The sequence below is a fragment of the Salmo trutta genome, chromosome 14 (genome assembly GCF_901001165.1).
Source record: "Salmo trutta chromosome 14, fSalTru1.1, whole genome shotgun sequence".
In the NCBI taxonomy this organism is placed as follows: Eukaryota; Metazoa; Chordata; class Actinopteri; order Salmoniformes; family Salmonidae; genus Salmo; species Salmo trutta.
Window position 1 is genome coordinate 27,790,103 of NC_042970.1, and position 17,390 is coordinate 27,807,492.

A 17,390-nucleotide genomic window follows, 5' to 3' on the forward strand; every position below is an offset into this window, starting at 1 on the left:
CCAAAAGCAGAAACCAGCTAAAATTATGCACCAACCTTTGACAATCTCCATCAGATGACACTCCTAGGACATTATGTTATACAATACATGCATTTTTTGTTCCATCAAGTTCATATTTATATCCAAAAACCGCATTTTACAGTAGCTGTGAAATTCTGATTTTTTTCTTCTCTGAAATGCTTCCGGTGAACAACGTTACAATTTTCAAAATTACTATTCGAAAACATTGGTAAATTATAATATTGTCATTCAAATAATTATAGTTTAACATTTCGTAAATGATACTGTCTTGCCAGATTTCAAAATAACTTTACTGGGAAATCACAAGTTGCAATAAACCAGGTGCTGTGCTAAGAACAATAAGCTAGCCTAATTAGCTTAGCATCATCTTGTAACCATGTAATATCAATAATACTATTGTCAATAATCCATTACCTTTGATTATCTTCATCCATTGGCAGTTCCAGGAATTCCAGGTCCACAACAAATGTGGTTTCTTTTGACAAAGTTCATAATTGATGTCCAAAGAACTCCAAGTTGTTCCATGTTGTTAGCGCTTCGGTGGCTACTAAAAGGTAGCGCGGGGGGGTGTGTGAAGTCACGGCAAAAAGTTAAAAAAGTTACAAAAATAATCTATTTATGTTTGTTCAAACATGTCAAACGTTGTTTAGCATCAATCTTTAGAGCCATTTTTAACGTGAAACATCAGTAATGTTTCAACCCGACCTCACCTGTGTCTAGAAAAACGTTTTTGAAAAATGTCCCGTGTCTCATGATTGCGCAGGTGCAGGCCATAATGGAAGTGACGACATCCCACGGACGTCAACTTCAATGCATTCTTATTTGCTCCCTGTTAATCATGGAAGCTTCAAACAACTTTATAAAGATCGCTGACATCTAGTGGAATCCGTAGGAGTTGCGAACTGAATCCTTTCTCACTATGGTATCTAATAAACAATGACACTAAATAGTACAGCCACAAAATTCTCATTTTTTTTAATCTATTTTTCTCAGGTTTTTGCCTGCAATATGAGTTTTGTTATACTTACAGACACCATTCAACCTGTTTTAGAAAATTCAGAGTGTTTTCTATCCGAATGTGTTAATAATATGCATATCCTAGCTTCTGAGTTGGTGTAGGAGGTAGTTAAAAATGGGCACGTATTTTTTTCAAAATGCTCAATACTGCCACCGTGGCCCGTAGAGGTTAACTCATTCTTATCCTTTTCACTTCTGTCTGCCATTCATACAATGACATTCCTAAAGAGAGGCAGAACATCTGCCTGCCAGACAGATATATATATATTAGCTAAACAGGTGGGTCCCAAACTAGGTTGGGCTCTGACATCTCTTCATCAGCAATTTCACTGTAGACTTTCCTCAGTGTTTCCTACATCCTAATATGGATTATGTGGTTTTGCTTATCGTGTTCAAACATGGCTGCTGAGTAATAACAATTTCTATATATATATATATATATATATACAGTACCAGTCCTAAGTTTGGACACACCTACTCATTCAAGGGTTTTCTTTATTTGTACTATTTTCTACATTGTAGAATAATAGGGAAGACATCAAAACTATGAAATAACACATATGAAATCATGTAGTAACCAAAAAAGTGTTAAACAAATCAAAATAGATTTTATATTTTAGATCCTTCAAAGTGGCCACCCTTTGCCTTGATGACAGCTTTGCACACAGCGTAGCAGTTGGTAATCTTCTCTAGTTGCGCCGTGATTGGCTCAGTGTTCTGACATTCATGGGGACACTACGTCACCGCAAAATCTACAGAGAAGGCTTGAAAGTTCAAGCCCCCTTGGGTGCTGCCATAGATTTACATTAGAAGTGCCCATCCAAGAAGGCTCAAGATCATTGGCCACAGATAAAATTAAGTCAAATCAGGTTATATCTATTAGCTTTGATTGGACTGATCATGTCAACATCATACTTTCAAAATCTTAGCTAGCAAGCTAGACAAGCAGTTGTCATCATCAATCAAGTCGACAATCTACTGGCAAATCCTTTTCAATCCTTGTCATATGAAGAGAAATTATAGTTAAATCGTATCGGTGCTCATCAGCCATTGGACATAAACATTACACAAAAAGTTGGAAATTGCAAATTCAGCAATGAGTGGTTTGGAAGGAATCAGTGGCTAACTGCAAGTGTTGCAAATGCAATTCCTATTTTGTTTCCCATGCCGGCTATTCGGTGGAGAGGGTGTGTGGTCCAAGTCTGGGTTTAAGAGTCTCTTTTCCAAGCTTAAAAGGATAATATTCACAAGCAACACCATGTCCCAGAAAATGTTGAATACATTGGCCATGCTGTCAAGTCAGCATGACTTCTGCCACATTCAAAACAACTTGAAAATCATAACTGGGAAATCTCAGACTTCAGTGAGTTCAAGACAACAGGGAACTCGGGGAAAAAAACTAGCTCTGACTGGGAAAAACATGTTTTGAAAAGTCCCCCAACTTGGAATTACAATTCGGGAACTCGGTCCTCTTTCTAGGGCTCCGACTGGAAGATAACTGACGTCATGATTCGCCCTTTTTTTCTCGAGTTTCCAGTTGTCTTGAAAGCACCATAAATCCAGAGAATACCAGACTTTGATGGCAAAGTCTTATGACAAAATTTCCCCACAAGAAGGACCGCCGCACCACCTTCCTGTTCAAGTGAGCACAGCACAACTGTGAGTCCAAAAATGTATTGTATGCTGCTGCATAAATTATGTTATATGCCAGGGAGATATGTATACTGTAGCTAAAAAAGTTATACTCAGTGTATGTTGTGTAGTAAGCTGTTAGTAGCCCATGTGCCTTACCCTAATAATTTGTTCCATTTCCCTCTCATAACTTAGCCTACTGTTCTGACTTGGTGGTGCACATGTAGCCTATAGCCTGTTTTAGAGAAATGTAGTCATTGAATACTGTAAGAGCTTTCATTGTCTGCTTATATACCCCCTTTATTTATCCTACGGTTCTAACTTGGTGTACAGGGAGAATACTGTAAGAACGGCCCATGTTCTGAATTCTGTGGCTGTACATTTCAAAAGTGCTGAACATTCAATCAGGAGAAACAACAGGGATTATCCAGTCGCAGTACATTTTAATGACCTAAAGCATGACATTTCTACCTTAATATTTTGTGGCATAGAGAAAGTTAAGATATTAGACGGGGAGGTGATATTAATAATAGTCTGAGTAAAAGAGAATGTTTTTGGATTTTCACCCTCCAGACATTATTTCCTAAAGGACTTAATGATGAAATTACTATGTATGTTATGTTGTCAAATTGAACATAAATGATGTCCCTATTTAACATTACTCTGATGTTTTTCATACGATGTACACAATGAATAATGAAAACTTGCTACGTCCTCATTGTGGTTTTACAGACGTGTTTAATACGTCTTATTTATACACTTTTGTAATATTTATGAAATGCATATTGTTATATTTGGTAGCACTTATTTGTTTTTCCTTCGCCTCCAACCCCTTTCGATGCGTGGAACGGATGTGGGTGGGGCTAGGTCTACATAAGGGTGCTAATTAAAAAAAAATCACAAAAGGTCTGACGAAGGCCGTGAGGCCGATACGTAAGCTTATTAAATATCAGTGATACTATCAAGAGCAGTGTGTGGTTTCCTTTTTCCTTCAAAAGTGCTGAACAAATGGTTATATTGACTACATCTGTCTTAGCTCTCTCATTAATGTCTTAATCGAAATTATGGATTGCCTCTCATCCGGTCATCGTTCCTTTATGACATTGTTTGTAAATCTCAATTGTCAGTAGAAACCACATTTGTTTAAGCAAGTCAGCCATATCAAGGCAGTAAATGAGACTGAATGAACTGTTTCGCTGCCAGACAAGGCTCCGCTGATAGCCAGGTGTAGCAGTGGTAAGGATTCACTCCATGGTGCTGAAAAGAAAGCTCTGCTGTTGGGACAGCTTTATGTATTTTTTTACATTTTTAGTCATTTAGCAGACGCTCTTATCCAGAGCAACTTACAGTAGTGAATGCATACATTTCATACAATTTCATACATTTTTTTCTGTGCTGGCCCCCCGTGGGAATCAAACACACAACCCTGGCGTTGCAAACACCATGCTCTACCAACTGAGCTACAGGGTAGGCCCTAACAGTTTGTGGGCAACGTTTGTCACCGTTATAGTGCAATTAATGTATTGTTTAGTGTTGTGTTGTGTAGTGACTTTGCAGGTATGCATCTAAAAACATATTTTTAGTTTGCCCAACCAAGATTTACATGCTAAAATCACCACTGGTATTATGCTACTTTGAGCAAGGCACAAAGCTTTCATGTACAAACGACTCACATACCAAGTTATAACGGGGGACGCTTATTGTATATTGCCAAAGATTTCAGGATTTTTGCAATTTTTCTATTAAGGGAGGGAACCTACCTCTAAATTCCACCATGTGCTCTATAGAGATCATGAAAAGAACCCACAACAATTATGTAATTTTTTGGGGTTACTTTTTCTTTTCTTTTTTACTTTAGTTTATTTAGTACATATTTTCTTGTAAGTAAACATTTCACGGTAAGGTCTACTACCCCTGTTGTATTCGGCTAATGTGACAAATAACATTTGATTTGATTTGAAATATTATGCTTAACTGTTGGAACCCCCTGAACCCCCTGAGAGCCAAGCCTATCCTTTGTTTGCCTATCTCTGCACCACCAGCTTCTGGAGGAATCAGAGTTCCTTCAAAATCTCAAACAAGCCAAACAGAGCAGCAAGCTAGCTCTTTTCAACACAGTCCAAAATCAAATCAATTCAATTCAAATCAGTGCAGGACTTCAGGGTGGAGGGTGCTTTTTGAACTCTCTTGCCCCTGGCATTTACTTATCTCCACTAATGGTAGTTTTTATCATATCTAAGGCCATTGACTGGGATGGCAGACTGCATTGCATCCATACAGGCCACTTAAAGTTCATCTGCCAGGACTTTCTCTTTTATTTCTTCCAACTACCCTACACAAGAGGTGGGTATTATGGCAGCGAGGGAAGATCAATTTGGCATAATGGCTACAGATTCTGTTGCATTATTCACATTGTGGGAGATGTAAGCCCTCCAGTGTTCCCTAGGACCTAAGACAACTTGGCAACAAGTCATCTTGGATGCGGAACCCATTTATGTGGATTCTCTGTTAATAAAATATGTTAAAGGTTAGTTAAGCTTTTTTTACAACCAAATCTCTATATTTGATGTAAACGTCATGTTAAAGAAGGGTCCAGACACTTTGTTTGCAATTTCACATCTTTTTGAGAAACTTATCCCAACCAGACATGGATTTCCTCATCCTTGTTGTGCAGTATGGGGGCTTTTAAAAATATGAACAAAGGCTCCAAAAACACACAAATATGTCCTTTGGAAATGGAAAAGTTCTCAATATAGTGATGCAGGTCTTTACATGTTGTACACATGAAATTGTGTCATTCAAAACTTTATCCGCAACGTTATATTCAATTTTTTTGAGACTCGAGCGATACCTCTCCATCTAGTCTACAAATAACTGCCAAAATAAAGGAAACATTAGAGTAATGAGCATTACTAAATATATTGAAAACAGGTGCTTCCACACAGGAAGTTCCAGACACTTGTAAAATCTATGTCAAGGAGCATTAAAGCTGTTCTGGCTGCTCGTAGTGGCCCAACACCCTATTAAGACACTTGATGTTGGTGTTTCCTTTATTTTGGCAGTAGCAGCAGGCTACCCAGAAAATGAAACAGCTGGATAGGGGAAGCAGCTCAAGTTGCACAAAATGGAATATAACGTTGCAGATAAGTAAAAAAAAAATGACACAATTTCATGTGTACAACATCCAAAGACCTGCATCACTATACTGAGACCGTTTCCATTTTTAAAATGACGCATTGTTTTTTTTTCAGAGCCCCTGTACAGGAAATTAATCGCTGGTTGCGGTAAGTTTCAAAAAAATAAAAAGTGTCTGGACCATTTTATTACATCCCATTTACATCAAGAATATAGATTTGGTTGTGAAAAAAAAGCGAACTCCTCCTTTAATGGATTTCCAAATACTGTTTTTTAACACACAGAGCATTTATAAGCTGGTCCCAAAATGTTAGAGGCATGGTTTACCCATTACCTAAAAGGAGATAGATGATAGATAGATAGATAGATAGATAGATAGATAGATAGATAGATAGATAGATAGATAGATAGATAGATAGATAGATAGATAGATAGATAGATAGATAGATAGATAGATAGATAGATAGATAGATAGATAGATAGATAGATAGATAGATAGATAGATAGATAGATAGATAGATAGATAGATAGATAGATATAGATAGATAGATAGATAGATATAGATAGATAGATAGATAGATAGATAGATAGATAGATAGATAGATAGATAGATAGATAGATAGATAGATAGATAGATCTGACACATGCAAATACCCTCTGAGCTTTGGTGGTTTCCTCAGTTTATTTTTAACATGTGGTTCAATATAGTGCCATAAAATATAAAACAGATTCATATGTTGCCGTATCATGGCATGAATCTTAAAAAATCTGTGATTGGGAACTAAAAACTAAAGTAAGGCCATTCCTCCCAAACTATACCACTATCTGAAGAAGACAGTAAACAAAAATACTGTCATACATTATTGAGTGTGGCAATGTAAGACAACCTCTGTAGGGTCTATTTGATGATAGGAAAATGAGTAAACCAGATGAGTCCACACTGGTTTATACAAGTGTTTTTATATGACAGCTGAGCAGCATAATTGAGCAGCAGTTTGGAGCATTGTGTATTGGTGGAACCTAAACAACACATTACAGTTAATTAGGAAGAAGGCTCAAGTCCCACCTCCTCTCTCCTCTTCATTCTCTCCTCTTCATTTGACAGAAGACAAAACTGGGGGACAGCATATTGAGCTACACAATACTACAAAGGCAATGTAAGGTCAATCTGATGTTCTATAACTGCCAAATGACTTGCACTCTATAGGTTTACATGGAGGGAAACGTTGAAAATCTGGAAGAAAAGTTGTAATATGTGAGTCACAGTGTTCTTTGTGGATTTGTATAGACCTCTTTTGACATTAAGGTGTCACAAGGCTTCAGAAGGTCCAAATTGCAAGGTTAAAAAAGTTCAAAATTAACTTTCTGTGGACAATAGTCACTGGCAATTCAACAGGCAATTTTTGTTCTATACTCTAGACGGAACAAAAACATCTCTACTAAAACTAGGATATTGTCCATAACAGATGCCTGCTCTAATCCCAAACATGTTTCCGGAAACACAATGCATGGTTGATGACCCTGCCTGTAAAAAAGACACATACCAAATGAATAAGGTAGCTGCGCTGACCACACAATAGGAAATTAAATGCTAATTAAAAAGCACAGAGGGTAGGCTTTAGATTTGTTCATAATCATTTTATATAACTGCTGAAATAAAGCCTGGTGATTGGTTGATGGAGGAGCCACAACAGCCCACTTTCCTGCCAATATCTATTCTTACTTCCTGTGAGTCAAGCCCAGCTGTCACTAGCAGACGAGGACAGTGAACAGGAAAGCCTCAGATCAACTCCAACACACAACTTTTTAACTCCCCACTAAATCTCCCCCCACTGTTATGATCCACTGCCTGTTGGACAGCCTGCCATGGAGCAAAGCAAGCCATCAAAGTAAACGTCCAAGATAATGACTTATACTGATCTAGAAAGGGACTAAACAGACTAAAAGCCAAAACCAAAAAAGAACGCTGTATGTAAAACTACAATATCAAATATTTCATTATCCGATCACGAGATGTGGGTTGATAAAACTGAATCAGTACATTGGCCTATAACAGAGCAGAAATTCAACTAACCACCACACAGTACTTGTGTCTGTGGACTGGGAATAACACATGATGTTCAGTATCCCTGTGCCCTCTGACCCTGGTGTGCCTGAACAGCGATTATTACTATCCTTATCCCTGTAATGGACAGATGTTCCTATCAGATCACACCAGCAGCACATCATGAGACCACATCCTTTTTCCTGATTCAAATCAAAACACAGGACTTTGTTCTCCCCACGATGCCCTTTGAACCCATTTCCAGCTGTTTAGAGTTGAGATTTCAACTTAATTTCCTTTTCATATTGGTTTACCAAGACCATGTATCCATGTAATAAGGATGTTATATTACAATACAATATCTAATGAATCTATCAAATTCATAAATATATCTAGTGGTATTTACAAACAATTTAGAGGAAATTGTATAAAGCATGAACAAATGCATTACTCGTGTAAAATGTATGCTGACAAAATGTGTCCTCTGCATTGATATTGTGTTTGTAATTTATTTTTGATTCTGTTTGCATTTAGACCCTGACACTGTGGGGAAATAGGATTATGGCTAGCTACTGTAGTTCATTGTAGAAAGTTAAACTCTGCTCTATGACCTGAATAATTGACATGGAATAAATTACAGCAGGTTATAAATCAATACAAAATATCCTTAGGCTTGTGTGTTATCCACAGACTCAAAACATGACAGGGACAGTAATTAAATACAAGTATTTGAGATTCAGCAATAAGAGATGACATTGTGCTGCCACAATGTGCACATACAAATAGATGAATAAAAACATCTCTCCATATGGGGGGTACTTACAAAGAGTGCCCAGCTAGACATATAAACAACCACTAGGCATTCAGCTGCTCTGGCAGTGTTGACTCACAGAGAACAAAAGAGAGCAAAACATTTAAATGAGAATACACATGCCCATAGTTGGACAATGCGGCAAGAAACATTGAAGACAGAGCTGCATTGGGATGCAAAAGGAGTAGATTAGTAGATTTTTTTCTCATTTAGCAGACACTCTTATCCAGAGCAATTAAGGTTAAGTGCCTTGCTCAAGGGCACATCGGCAGATTTCACTTAGTCAGCTCAGAGATTCAAACCAGCAATCTTTAGGTTGCTGGCCCAACCTCTTAACCGCTAGACTACCTGCTGCCCTAAATGAGAAACTATTGCTGTGTATCTATACCATGGCCATTTTTATGTGGGTAAAACAAAATGTGTTTTTAGTACATGTGTGGGAAAACTTCCAACCTGGACCCTCATACAATCATGGTCATCTAATAATGGAAAATCTCTCCCTCACCTCTCCACTGTGATAGCTGATGTGAGGTGAGTAAGTAGCTTAAAATGGCTGTCATGCATTACCCAGGTAGGTGCTATACATTGGTGCTGGATGTGGTGTTTCTCAGTGTACAGATTTTTGAGATCCATTGAAAAATACTATATAAATGTCTGTATTATTATAATTTATTTATATAGTTATACAATTGTGGCCAGACTGTCCTTATAAACAATATTACTCTTTCAATGTCAGGATATGACACACACACACACAATAATACAAGAGAGACTAAAGGTCTGTTCTAATCTAAACTACTATGACACCTTCCACTCGTTCTCTCACCCTCGAACAAGAAGGGCTCCCTTGGGAAAACGTCAGTGAAACGTCAATGGAGGGCTCACTGACTTGAGTGGAGTGGGAAGTGAAGGGTTGATGCTGCTTACAATGCAGTGGGCCAATGTAGGCATATGGAGTTAATGCACTGCATTTTCAGAGCAGCATGGATCTAGTGGCAAGTAGCCCGACATTCCTAACTACGATTTAGCTACAAACAGAGTTGTCCCCTGACATTTTGTAGCAGATCTGAGTCTGGCTAATGAAATCGTGATGAGGTTGCCCTGCCTGCAACTTCAAAATTAGTATCACCCTCAGCCCTTGAGGGAGTTGCTTCTTGGTCTAATGGTCAAGACGTTGTTTTCTCATGTGGCAGAATAGGGTTCAGATCCCGCCCGTGACAAAGGCGCCCAACTGTGGGACGGTCTTTCATGGGGTAGGAGGTCATAGGGGGTGTATGTAGAGGACATGAGCCAGGCTCATGTTGTCGTGATGAGGTAGCCCTGCCTGCGACTTCAAAATCAGTGTCATGCTTGGTTGAATAGGAAAGTGTCAAAGCTTTCACTCCCTCAATTGGTTAAAGGTGCAGCAGCATCATTGATGATTTGCATTCCCTTTCCTTAACCTTTTCGCCTCACTCCACCCACCAAAATCAATTCACTCTGCCCACATTTTTCACTTCACCTCAATTCCCTCTCCTTCAAATGAAAACTAATGACTTATAGTATTTTGCCTCCATCCTTTGCTTTCAGTGACCAATTGATTAGACTGCTCAATCACTATATTTCAAATTTATTATGTGTTTCAAACCTTTTATGAATGGAATAGGACAGTCAAAAGGCAGCCCATAGACTGCATCTAGGTATGAAAGATGCACTATGCATAAATCACTCCGCCATTTCCTGTTTGCTAAAATTCGAATAGTTAGACTTATTTCAGTGTATGTGATAAAACAAGCAAGTATAGTGTAGAGAATCATTGTACCACCTAAATTGTGAAATATATATTTTCCATAACCCAAAATCAGTATTTTCAGCTGTTTGAAGCTGGTGTATAAAACCGAAGGGTAAAAGAGCAAAAACTAAATTTAAGAATGAAACATAGAAATAGCACACAAAGAACAGATCTACCACTTCTTAGACTTGCTATCAATGAGAATCATAAATATACAGTACCAGCCAAAAGTTTGGACAAACCTACTCATTCCAGGGGTTTTCTTTATTTGTACTATTTTCTACATTGTAGAATGATAGTGAAGACATCAAAACCATGAAATAGCACACATGGAATCATGTAGTAACCAAAAAAGTGATTAACAAATCAAAATATATTATATATTTGAGATTCTTCAAAGTAGCCACCATTTGCCTTGTTGGCAGTTTTGCACACTCTTGGCATTATCTCAACCAGCTTCATGAGGTAGTCACCTGGAATGCATTTCAATTAAAAGGAGTGCCTTGTTAAAAGTGAATTTGTGGAATTTCTTTCCTTCTTAATGCGTTTGAGACAAATCAGTTTTGTTGTGACAAGATTGTGATGGTATACAGAAGATAGCCCTATTTGGTGAAAGACCAAGTCCATATTATGGCAAGAACAGCTCAAATAAGCAAAGAGAAACGACAGTCCACCATTACTTTAAGAATGTCAGTCAAGCCAGAAAATGTCAAGAGCTTTGAGGGTTTCTACATGAGGACCGCCACAGGAAAGGAAGACCCAATGTTACCTCTGCTGCGAGGATAAATTCATCAGAGTTAACTGCACCTCAGATTGCAGCCCAAATAAATGCTTCACAGAGTTCAAGTAACAGACACATCTCAACATCAACTGTTCAGAGGAGACTGTGTGAATAAGCCCTTCATGGTCGAATTGCTGCAAAGAAACCACTACTAAAGGACACCAATAAGAAGGGACTTGCGTGGGCCAAGAAACACGAGCAATGGACGTTAGACTGGTGGAAATCTGTACTTTGGTCTGATGAGTCAAAACATTTTATTTTTGGTTCCAACCGCCGTGTCTTTGTGAGACGCAGAGTAGGTGAACGGATGATCTCCGTATGTGTGGCTCCCACCGTAAAGCCCTTACACACCTCCAGGCTGTGTAAGGGCTATTTGACCAATAAGGAGAGTGATGGAGTGCTGCATCAGATGACCTGGCCTGCACAATCACCCAACCTCAAACCCAATGGAGATGGTTTGGGATGAGTTGGACCACAGAGTGAAGGAAAAGCAGCCAACAAGCGCTCAGTATATGTGGGAACTCCTTCAAGACTGCTGGAAAAGCATTCCAGATGAAGCTGGTTGAGAGATTGCCAATAGTGTTCTGTGAAGAGGCGACTCCGGGATGCTGGCCTTCTAGGCAGAGTTAATCTGTCCAGTGTCTGTGTTATTTTGCCCATCTTAATCTTTTATTTTTATTGGCCAGTCAGAGATATGGCTTTTTGGCTTTGCAACTCGCATCCTGGAGTCGCCGCTTCACTGTTGACGTTGAGACTGGTGTTTTGCGGGTACTATTTAATGAAGCTGCCAGTTGAGGACTTGTGAGGCGTCTGTTTCTCAAACTAGACACTCTAATGTACTTGTCCTCTTGCTCAGTTGTGCACTGGGGCCTCCCACTCCTCTTTCTATTCTGGTTAGTGCCAGTTTGCGCTGTTCTGTGAAGGAAGTAGTACAGAGTGTTGTACGAGATCTTCAGTTTCTTGGCAATTTCTCGCATGGAATAGCCTTCATTTCTCAGAACAAGAATAGACTGACGAGTTTCAGAAGAAAGTTATTTGTTTCTGGCCATTTTGAGCCTGTAATCAAACCCACAAATGCTGAAGCTCGAGATACTCAACTAGTCTAAAAAAGACCAGTTTTCTTGCTTCTTTAATCAGAACAAAAGTTTTCAGCTGTGCTAACATAATTGCCAAAGGGTTTTATAACGATAAATTAGCCTTTTAAAATGGTAAACTTGGATTAGCTAACACAACGTGCCATTGGAACACAGGAGTGATGGTTGCTGATAATGGGCTCTGTATGCCTATGTAGATATTCCATAAACAAATCTGCCGTTTCCAGCTACAATAGTCATTTACAACATCAACAATGTCTACACTGTATTTCTGATCAATTTGATGTTATTTTAATGGACAAAAAAAATGATTTTCTTTCAAAAACAAGTGAATTTCTAAGTGACATCAAACTTTTGAAGATAGTGTATATTTAAATCACATTTCTATGTGAATTTTGTCAGGTGGCCTAAAAAGTTACATATTGCAGCTTTATGTAAAAATGTGTGATTCAATGCTGTAGAATCTGGTCAGATCTTTGAGTGTCAGACAAATAAACGAAATCTACTCTAACAGTGACTGTGCTGTAGCCTAGTTTGGCTAAATAAAAACTTATTGATCTACATCATAAACGTAAACCTAATGCAAGACCCCAGGAGCCCATGGAATAGCCTTCAATTGTTTATAAAAATATGCAGCAGTACACAATGCCTTGATCTTATGAGAAAGTTCCAGTATCCAGGCAGTTTTTCATCCGTTTCTTACTCCCCATTATAACTATTATATGTGGGAGATAAGTAAATGTACCAATTGTCTTCATTCACAGATAAAAGGCTACTGTTATTTTGTTATTATTAGAAGTCTGGTCCTGGCTGTATTCATGGGCTATGGAGAATACTTGAGCTAAGGCTGCATTCAATGTGAGTCACCCAGGAGCCCGAAACATAACCGTAGCCTATAGCTGAATGCCATAATTCACAGGCAGCAAATCTGTTAGCGATCTGAAGTAGTAATGATAACAATCATAATAAAATAACATGAAGAAGATAATTACTTGATTTCACACTGTAAAGTTTATGGACCATTTGCAAGAAATACCATGATGTGTGATGCACACTTCCTCCATCTATGCTCTCCTTTACCAAACCCTAGTACCCAACGATACCATATCTGAGGATGCCAGCAGTCAATACTGAAGCTGCGGAGGAATACCATTCTAGGGTCTTCAAGGAAACCATTCACTTTATCGGAATGGGGAAAAGTTGAGGCAATTCTATGAGCATACATATTGAATGCTATGGTTCATAATATGAGCGGCCAACATTTAAACTGTTTGGAATGTACATGGAGTCAGCCATCTGCCTTCCACAGCGTCTCTGAAATTATGACCTCACGAATTCTTAAAATGTGAGAGGCTTTTTTTATTCAACTCTCACATACTGTGTTTTATGCATAAATGATGACTTACCAACGGCTAAATCCAGCAGATCTGCGAACAAGAGGAGACACAAAGAGAAGACAGTCATCTTTCCCTTATTTTGCAATAAATCCCAAACTCCATCTGCGTTTACATGCTCCCCATTTGTCGGCTGCGTAATCCCCACCATTCCAAAGGTGTGAGATCGAGAGGTGCCCACAAACTGTTCATGATGCAGCTCAAGTATAAATAGAAATATGATAAATTCGTTCCAAGTACACTTAAATTACAGCAAAGAGGACCAACAATCGTCAAATGAAACGGTTCCTCAACTGCGTAGAAAAATATTTTCCTGCTAGACAATCAACGCTAAGCAGTGCAGTCGATGATTAGAAAAAAATGATATAGGTTGGATGAAAATCTATGCTTCTCAGTCAATGCTCTTCTCTCTCGCCCGCGCGCTCTATCCTCCCGCCCTCCAGCACACACGCAAGCATACAGTCACTCCTGATCACTCGCTCTTTATTTCACACAATTTTCCTTAATCCTACCCTGGCTCTAAACCCTTCCCCTCTAATTCTGTCCACTAAACCGATTTATTTGTGCAGGATTTTGTTTTTCTTTAGTGAAAAGGTTTTTAAAGATCATTATAACCTCCTGTATACTGCAACGCCTTATTCTACTGTACATTAACGCAATGAACCTGAATAGTTTCAGCATCTTTAGCTGGCACTATACTATAGCACCAGAACCATGAGCGTCATCACCATGAAAAACTATGAATTAATCCCGAAGTGCACCTTGCCCCTCTGTTAAAAAAACAGAAAACCTTTTGCCCCAATATTCGCATTTTAGTAGCCTGCGCCAAACTCCCAATGCAAGTGTAGGATTATGTCAGTTTCTCTCCCCTCCTTTACTCTTTATCATGAGTATGTCCCATGATCAAATACAAATGAGGTATGGATGTTATTGTGGATTTAGTGTCCACACATACTTTATTTGTAAACTCTGCGTTTGTCCATTTGGCCAATTCTTGAAAATCTTCCACAATAGATTGAATAAGGCATATGCATATGTTATCCTCTATGCACTCACTGCAGGTGCTCACAAAATGTCATCAAATCAGCAGAGTTAGATTTTGAACTCAAAGACAGCGTTGCTACTGGAACAAATCAAGATGATGTATGTTCTCACTGTACACAAACAGACACCTGAAGCTGCTTCAAGGTCCACATAATGCAAAATATTTGTAGGGTTTATGCTATCCTATGTTCACTTCCACCCACAGACCAGGTTGTAATCCCCAATATTATTGAGTATAAAGTATGCACTCTGATTTTTAGATAAATAGCAGTAGCTTACAATGGATTTGGAGCAAATGGTGGCATATTTGATTCTCTTTGGTCAGTAGATTGTATAAAGATATTTGCATTTTGAATGACCTTGCCTATAAAACAAGGAGAGAGATTACATAAAAATAGAAAAATAGAAGGAAAGTTGTCATAAATGGCTAAAGACAGTCTTATTCCCTGGAGCATTTAATTGCACTGCTGTAGAGGAACTGGCCCCAGTGCAGAAGAGGCTGCTGTCTGGGATAAGGTCTACAGTACTAATGCAGTATCACACATCTCTAGAGGGCAGTGTCAACAACAATTTATTGAGGCAACAGAGCTGAACGTGTTCCTGTCCATATGGCACCTGCCCCATGAACAAAGAGGGGTCTGCAGTCTCGAGGGGATACACATCTTCTACTGTTGTCATGTATGGTGTGGCCAGCACAGGTTTCAGACCAACCAATATTAAGTTAGGGGACACAAAGGGAGGCCTTTGGTTCGATAAACCATAAATGGTGTTTATTCCTTTATTTGTGGACTGAAGGACAGCAGGGGAGAGTCAGACTGACAGAGGTAGATAGGTAAATAGGGTTAAGTCTAAATCCTGTTTTATTTTGTCCCAGATACCTTCCACAGTATTTATTTGTATCTATCTTTAACTGAGTTACACTGGTCGGAAGACATTCTCTGTTTTCATTGACACCTGTACAAAAATGCACTTGTACTGTATACCACATGCATAGCAATAGCCTGTCATACCATCCTTTGCCACTCATCACATTTTTTTGCTTCAGGACAGAAAAAAAGGAAAATAAAATGCACTAAGGAAGATTTGTTTCCAGGGTCTGTTTAAGGTGATGCTACAGAGCTTTTGTATAATTTCAACCAGTAGTTATGAAAGTAGCGCTTGTGAGCAAAAACGTGTCAGCAAAAATGTTGCACAATTGTGTACAACGTCATCCATTTTGTATGATATGTTACGTCCTGCAAATTATTTTGTTGTGCAATTGGTATGTTACGAATTTGTAAGTGCTTAAGATCCCATTCAATCTCTTTAAGCAGTTACATCAAGGTTTCTGAACGTCATGGCTCAGTTGGAAGAGCATGGTGCTTGCAACGCCAGGGCTTTGGTTTCGATTCCCATGGGGGACCAGTACGGAAAAAAAAGTACTGTATGTATTCACGCACTACGGTAAGTCGCTCTGGATAAGAGTGTCTGGTAAATGTTATTATGATATTTTGCTGCTGGTTGGAACACAATAATAGTTTAGATTTTTGCACATTCTATGCTCAAAAGCAAGGGCATGTGTACAGTACAATATGGCTCTGTCCTTTCCTCCCTCTTATTCCTGAAACTCAGCGGTTTGAGGTTCTTATATGGTGCAAGTGCTCATTTTCAAAGAGATTACAGCACATATCTGTCTGAGGCAGAATTGCATGGAAATTATGCATGGGAGACGGCTCAGAAGTCTTCCAGCGGGAAACACATTGAAATGTGCCCTTACCATCATCACCGATTAGGGCTGATTTCTGAAAATGGGACGAGAACAGGCTTGAGGGGTTGACCAGGTTAAAACCTGCTGTAGACATGCTGGAGCTGCAACATTTTATGTCATGCAGCCTGTATAGGTACAGACAATAAAACCTTGATGTCAGCTTAAGGTATTTCCTAGAGCTGCTACCTCACATGCTACCTCTCACGACCTGTAGAAAGATATTGTGCTATAGTCATGTATATTTGATTGAGCTGTGGCTATTTGGCCAACTGAATTAGTTTGTAAGACCTCTAGGAATTTGAAATATTACAGGATGATCTAGATCTATAAAAAGCATTCACAGGTACTGTAAGCATTACAGATGCACTTGAGCACATGCTGTACTATAGTAACCTAATGTTATTTTCTTAATAACAATGTTAAAGTCCTGAATCACAGGATGTGTCACTGGATCAGCCTCCCACTCCTCCTGGTTGGGTTGGCCTACATGAGGACTCTCAAGAACACATGTATCTCTTTGTGATGTCATTTGGGGGTGGAGTGGAAGGCAGAGGGGCTTTCTTAAGGCCAGATTCAATCAATCTTGCTATAGCAATGTTTACTCAGTACCTTTGTTTACACAACAGCTGTTTGCACACGTACACATCTCATTTTGACAACTGAAGGTCTCAACTGTATGTGAGAGGAGTCCATGTACTGTTTTTATAGTGTCTTAAACAAAATAACAAAACCAATGTATTTGTCTACGGGGAAAGCAAAAAAGCAAAAAAATGACAATGTTGGTTTGATTGAACTGAGCCCTTAGTTAAGCTCACAGTGCCAGCTGAGCTCAGAGTGGATGTGATACAATATATACACTGAGTGTAAAAAACATTAGGAACACCTGCTCTTTCCATGAC

General features: G+C 38.9%; 1 protein-coding gene across 2 annotated transcripts in view; it reads right to left on the reverse strand.

Annotated features, from left to right (window-relative positions):
* Positions 1 to 14,329, reverse strand: part of igsf21a (immunoglobin superfamily, member 21a) — a 289,747-nt gene extending 275,418 nt beyond the window's left edge. Inside the window, exon 1 of one of the 2 annotated variants that reach the window (XM_029775134.1) lies at positions 13,713 to 14,329. In XM_029775134.1, the coding sequence (XP_029630994.1) occupies positions 13,713 to 13,851 (139 nt within the window). In that variant the 5' untranslated portion in view covers positions 13,852 to 14,329. The remainder of the gene's footprint in view (positions 1 to 13,712) is intronic. The other variant, XM_029775135.1, reaches the window with a different exon arrangement.
* Positions 14,330 to 17,390: the final 3,061 nt, after the last annotated feature.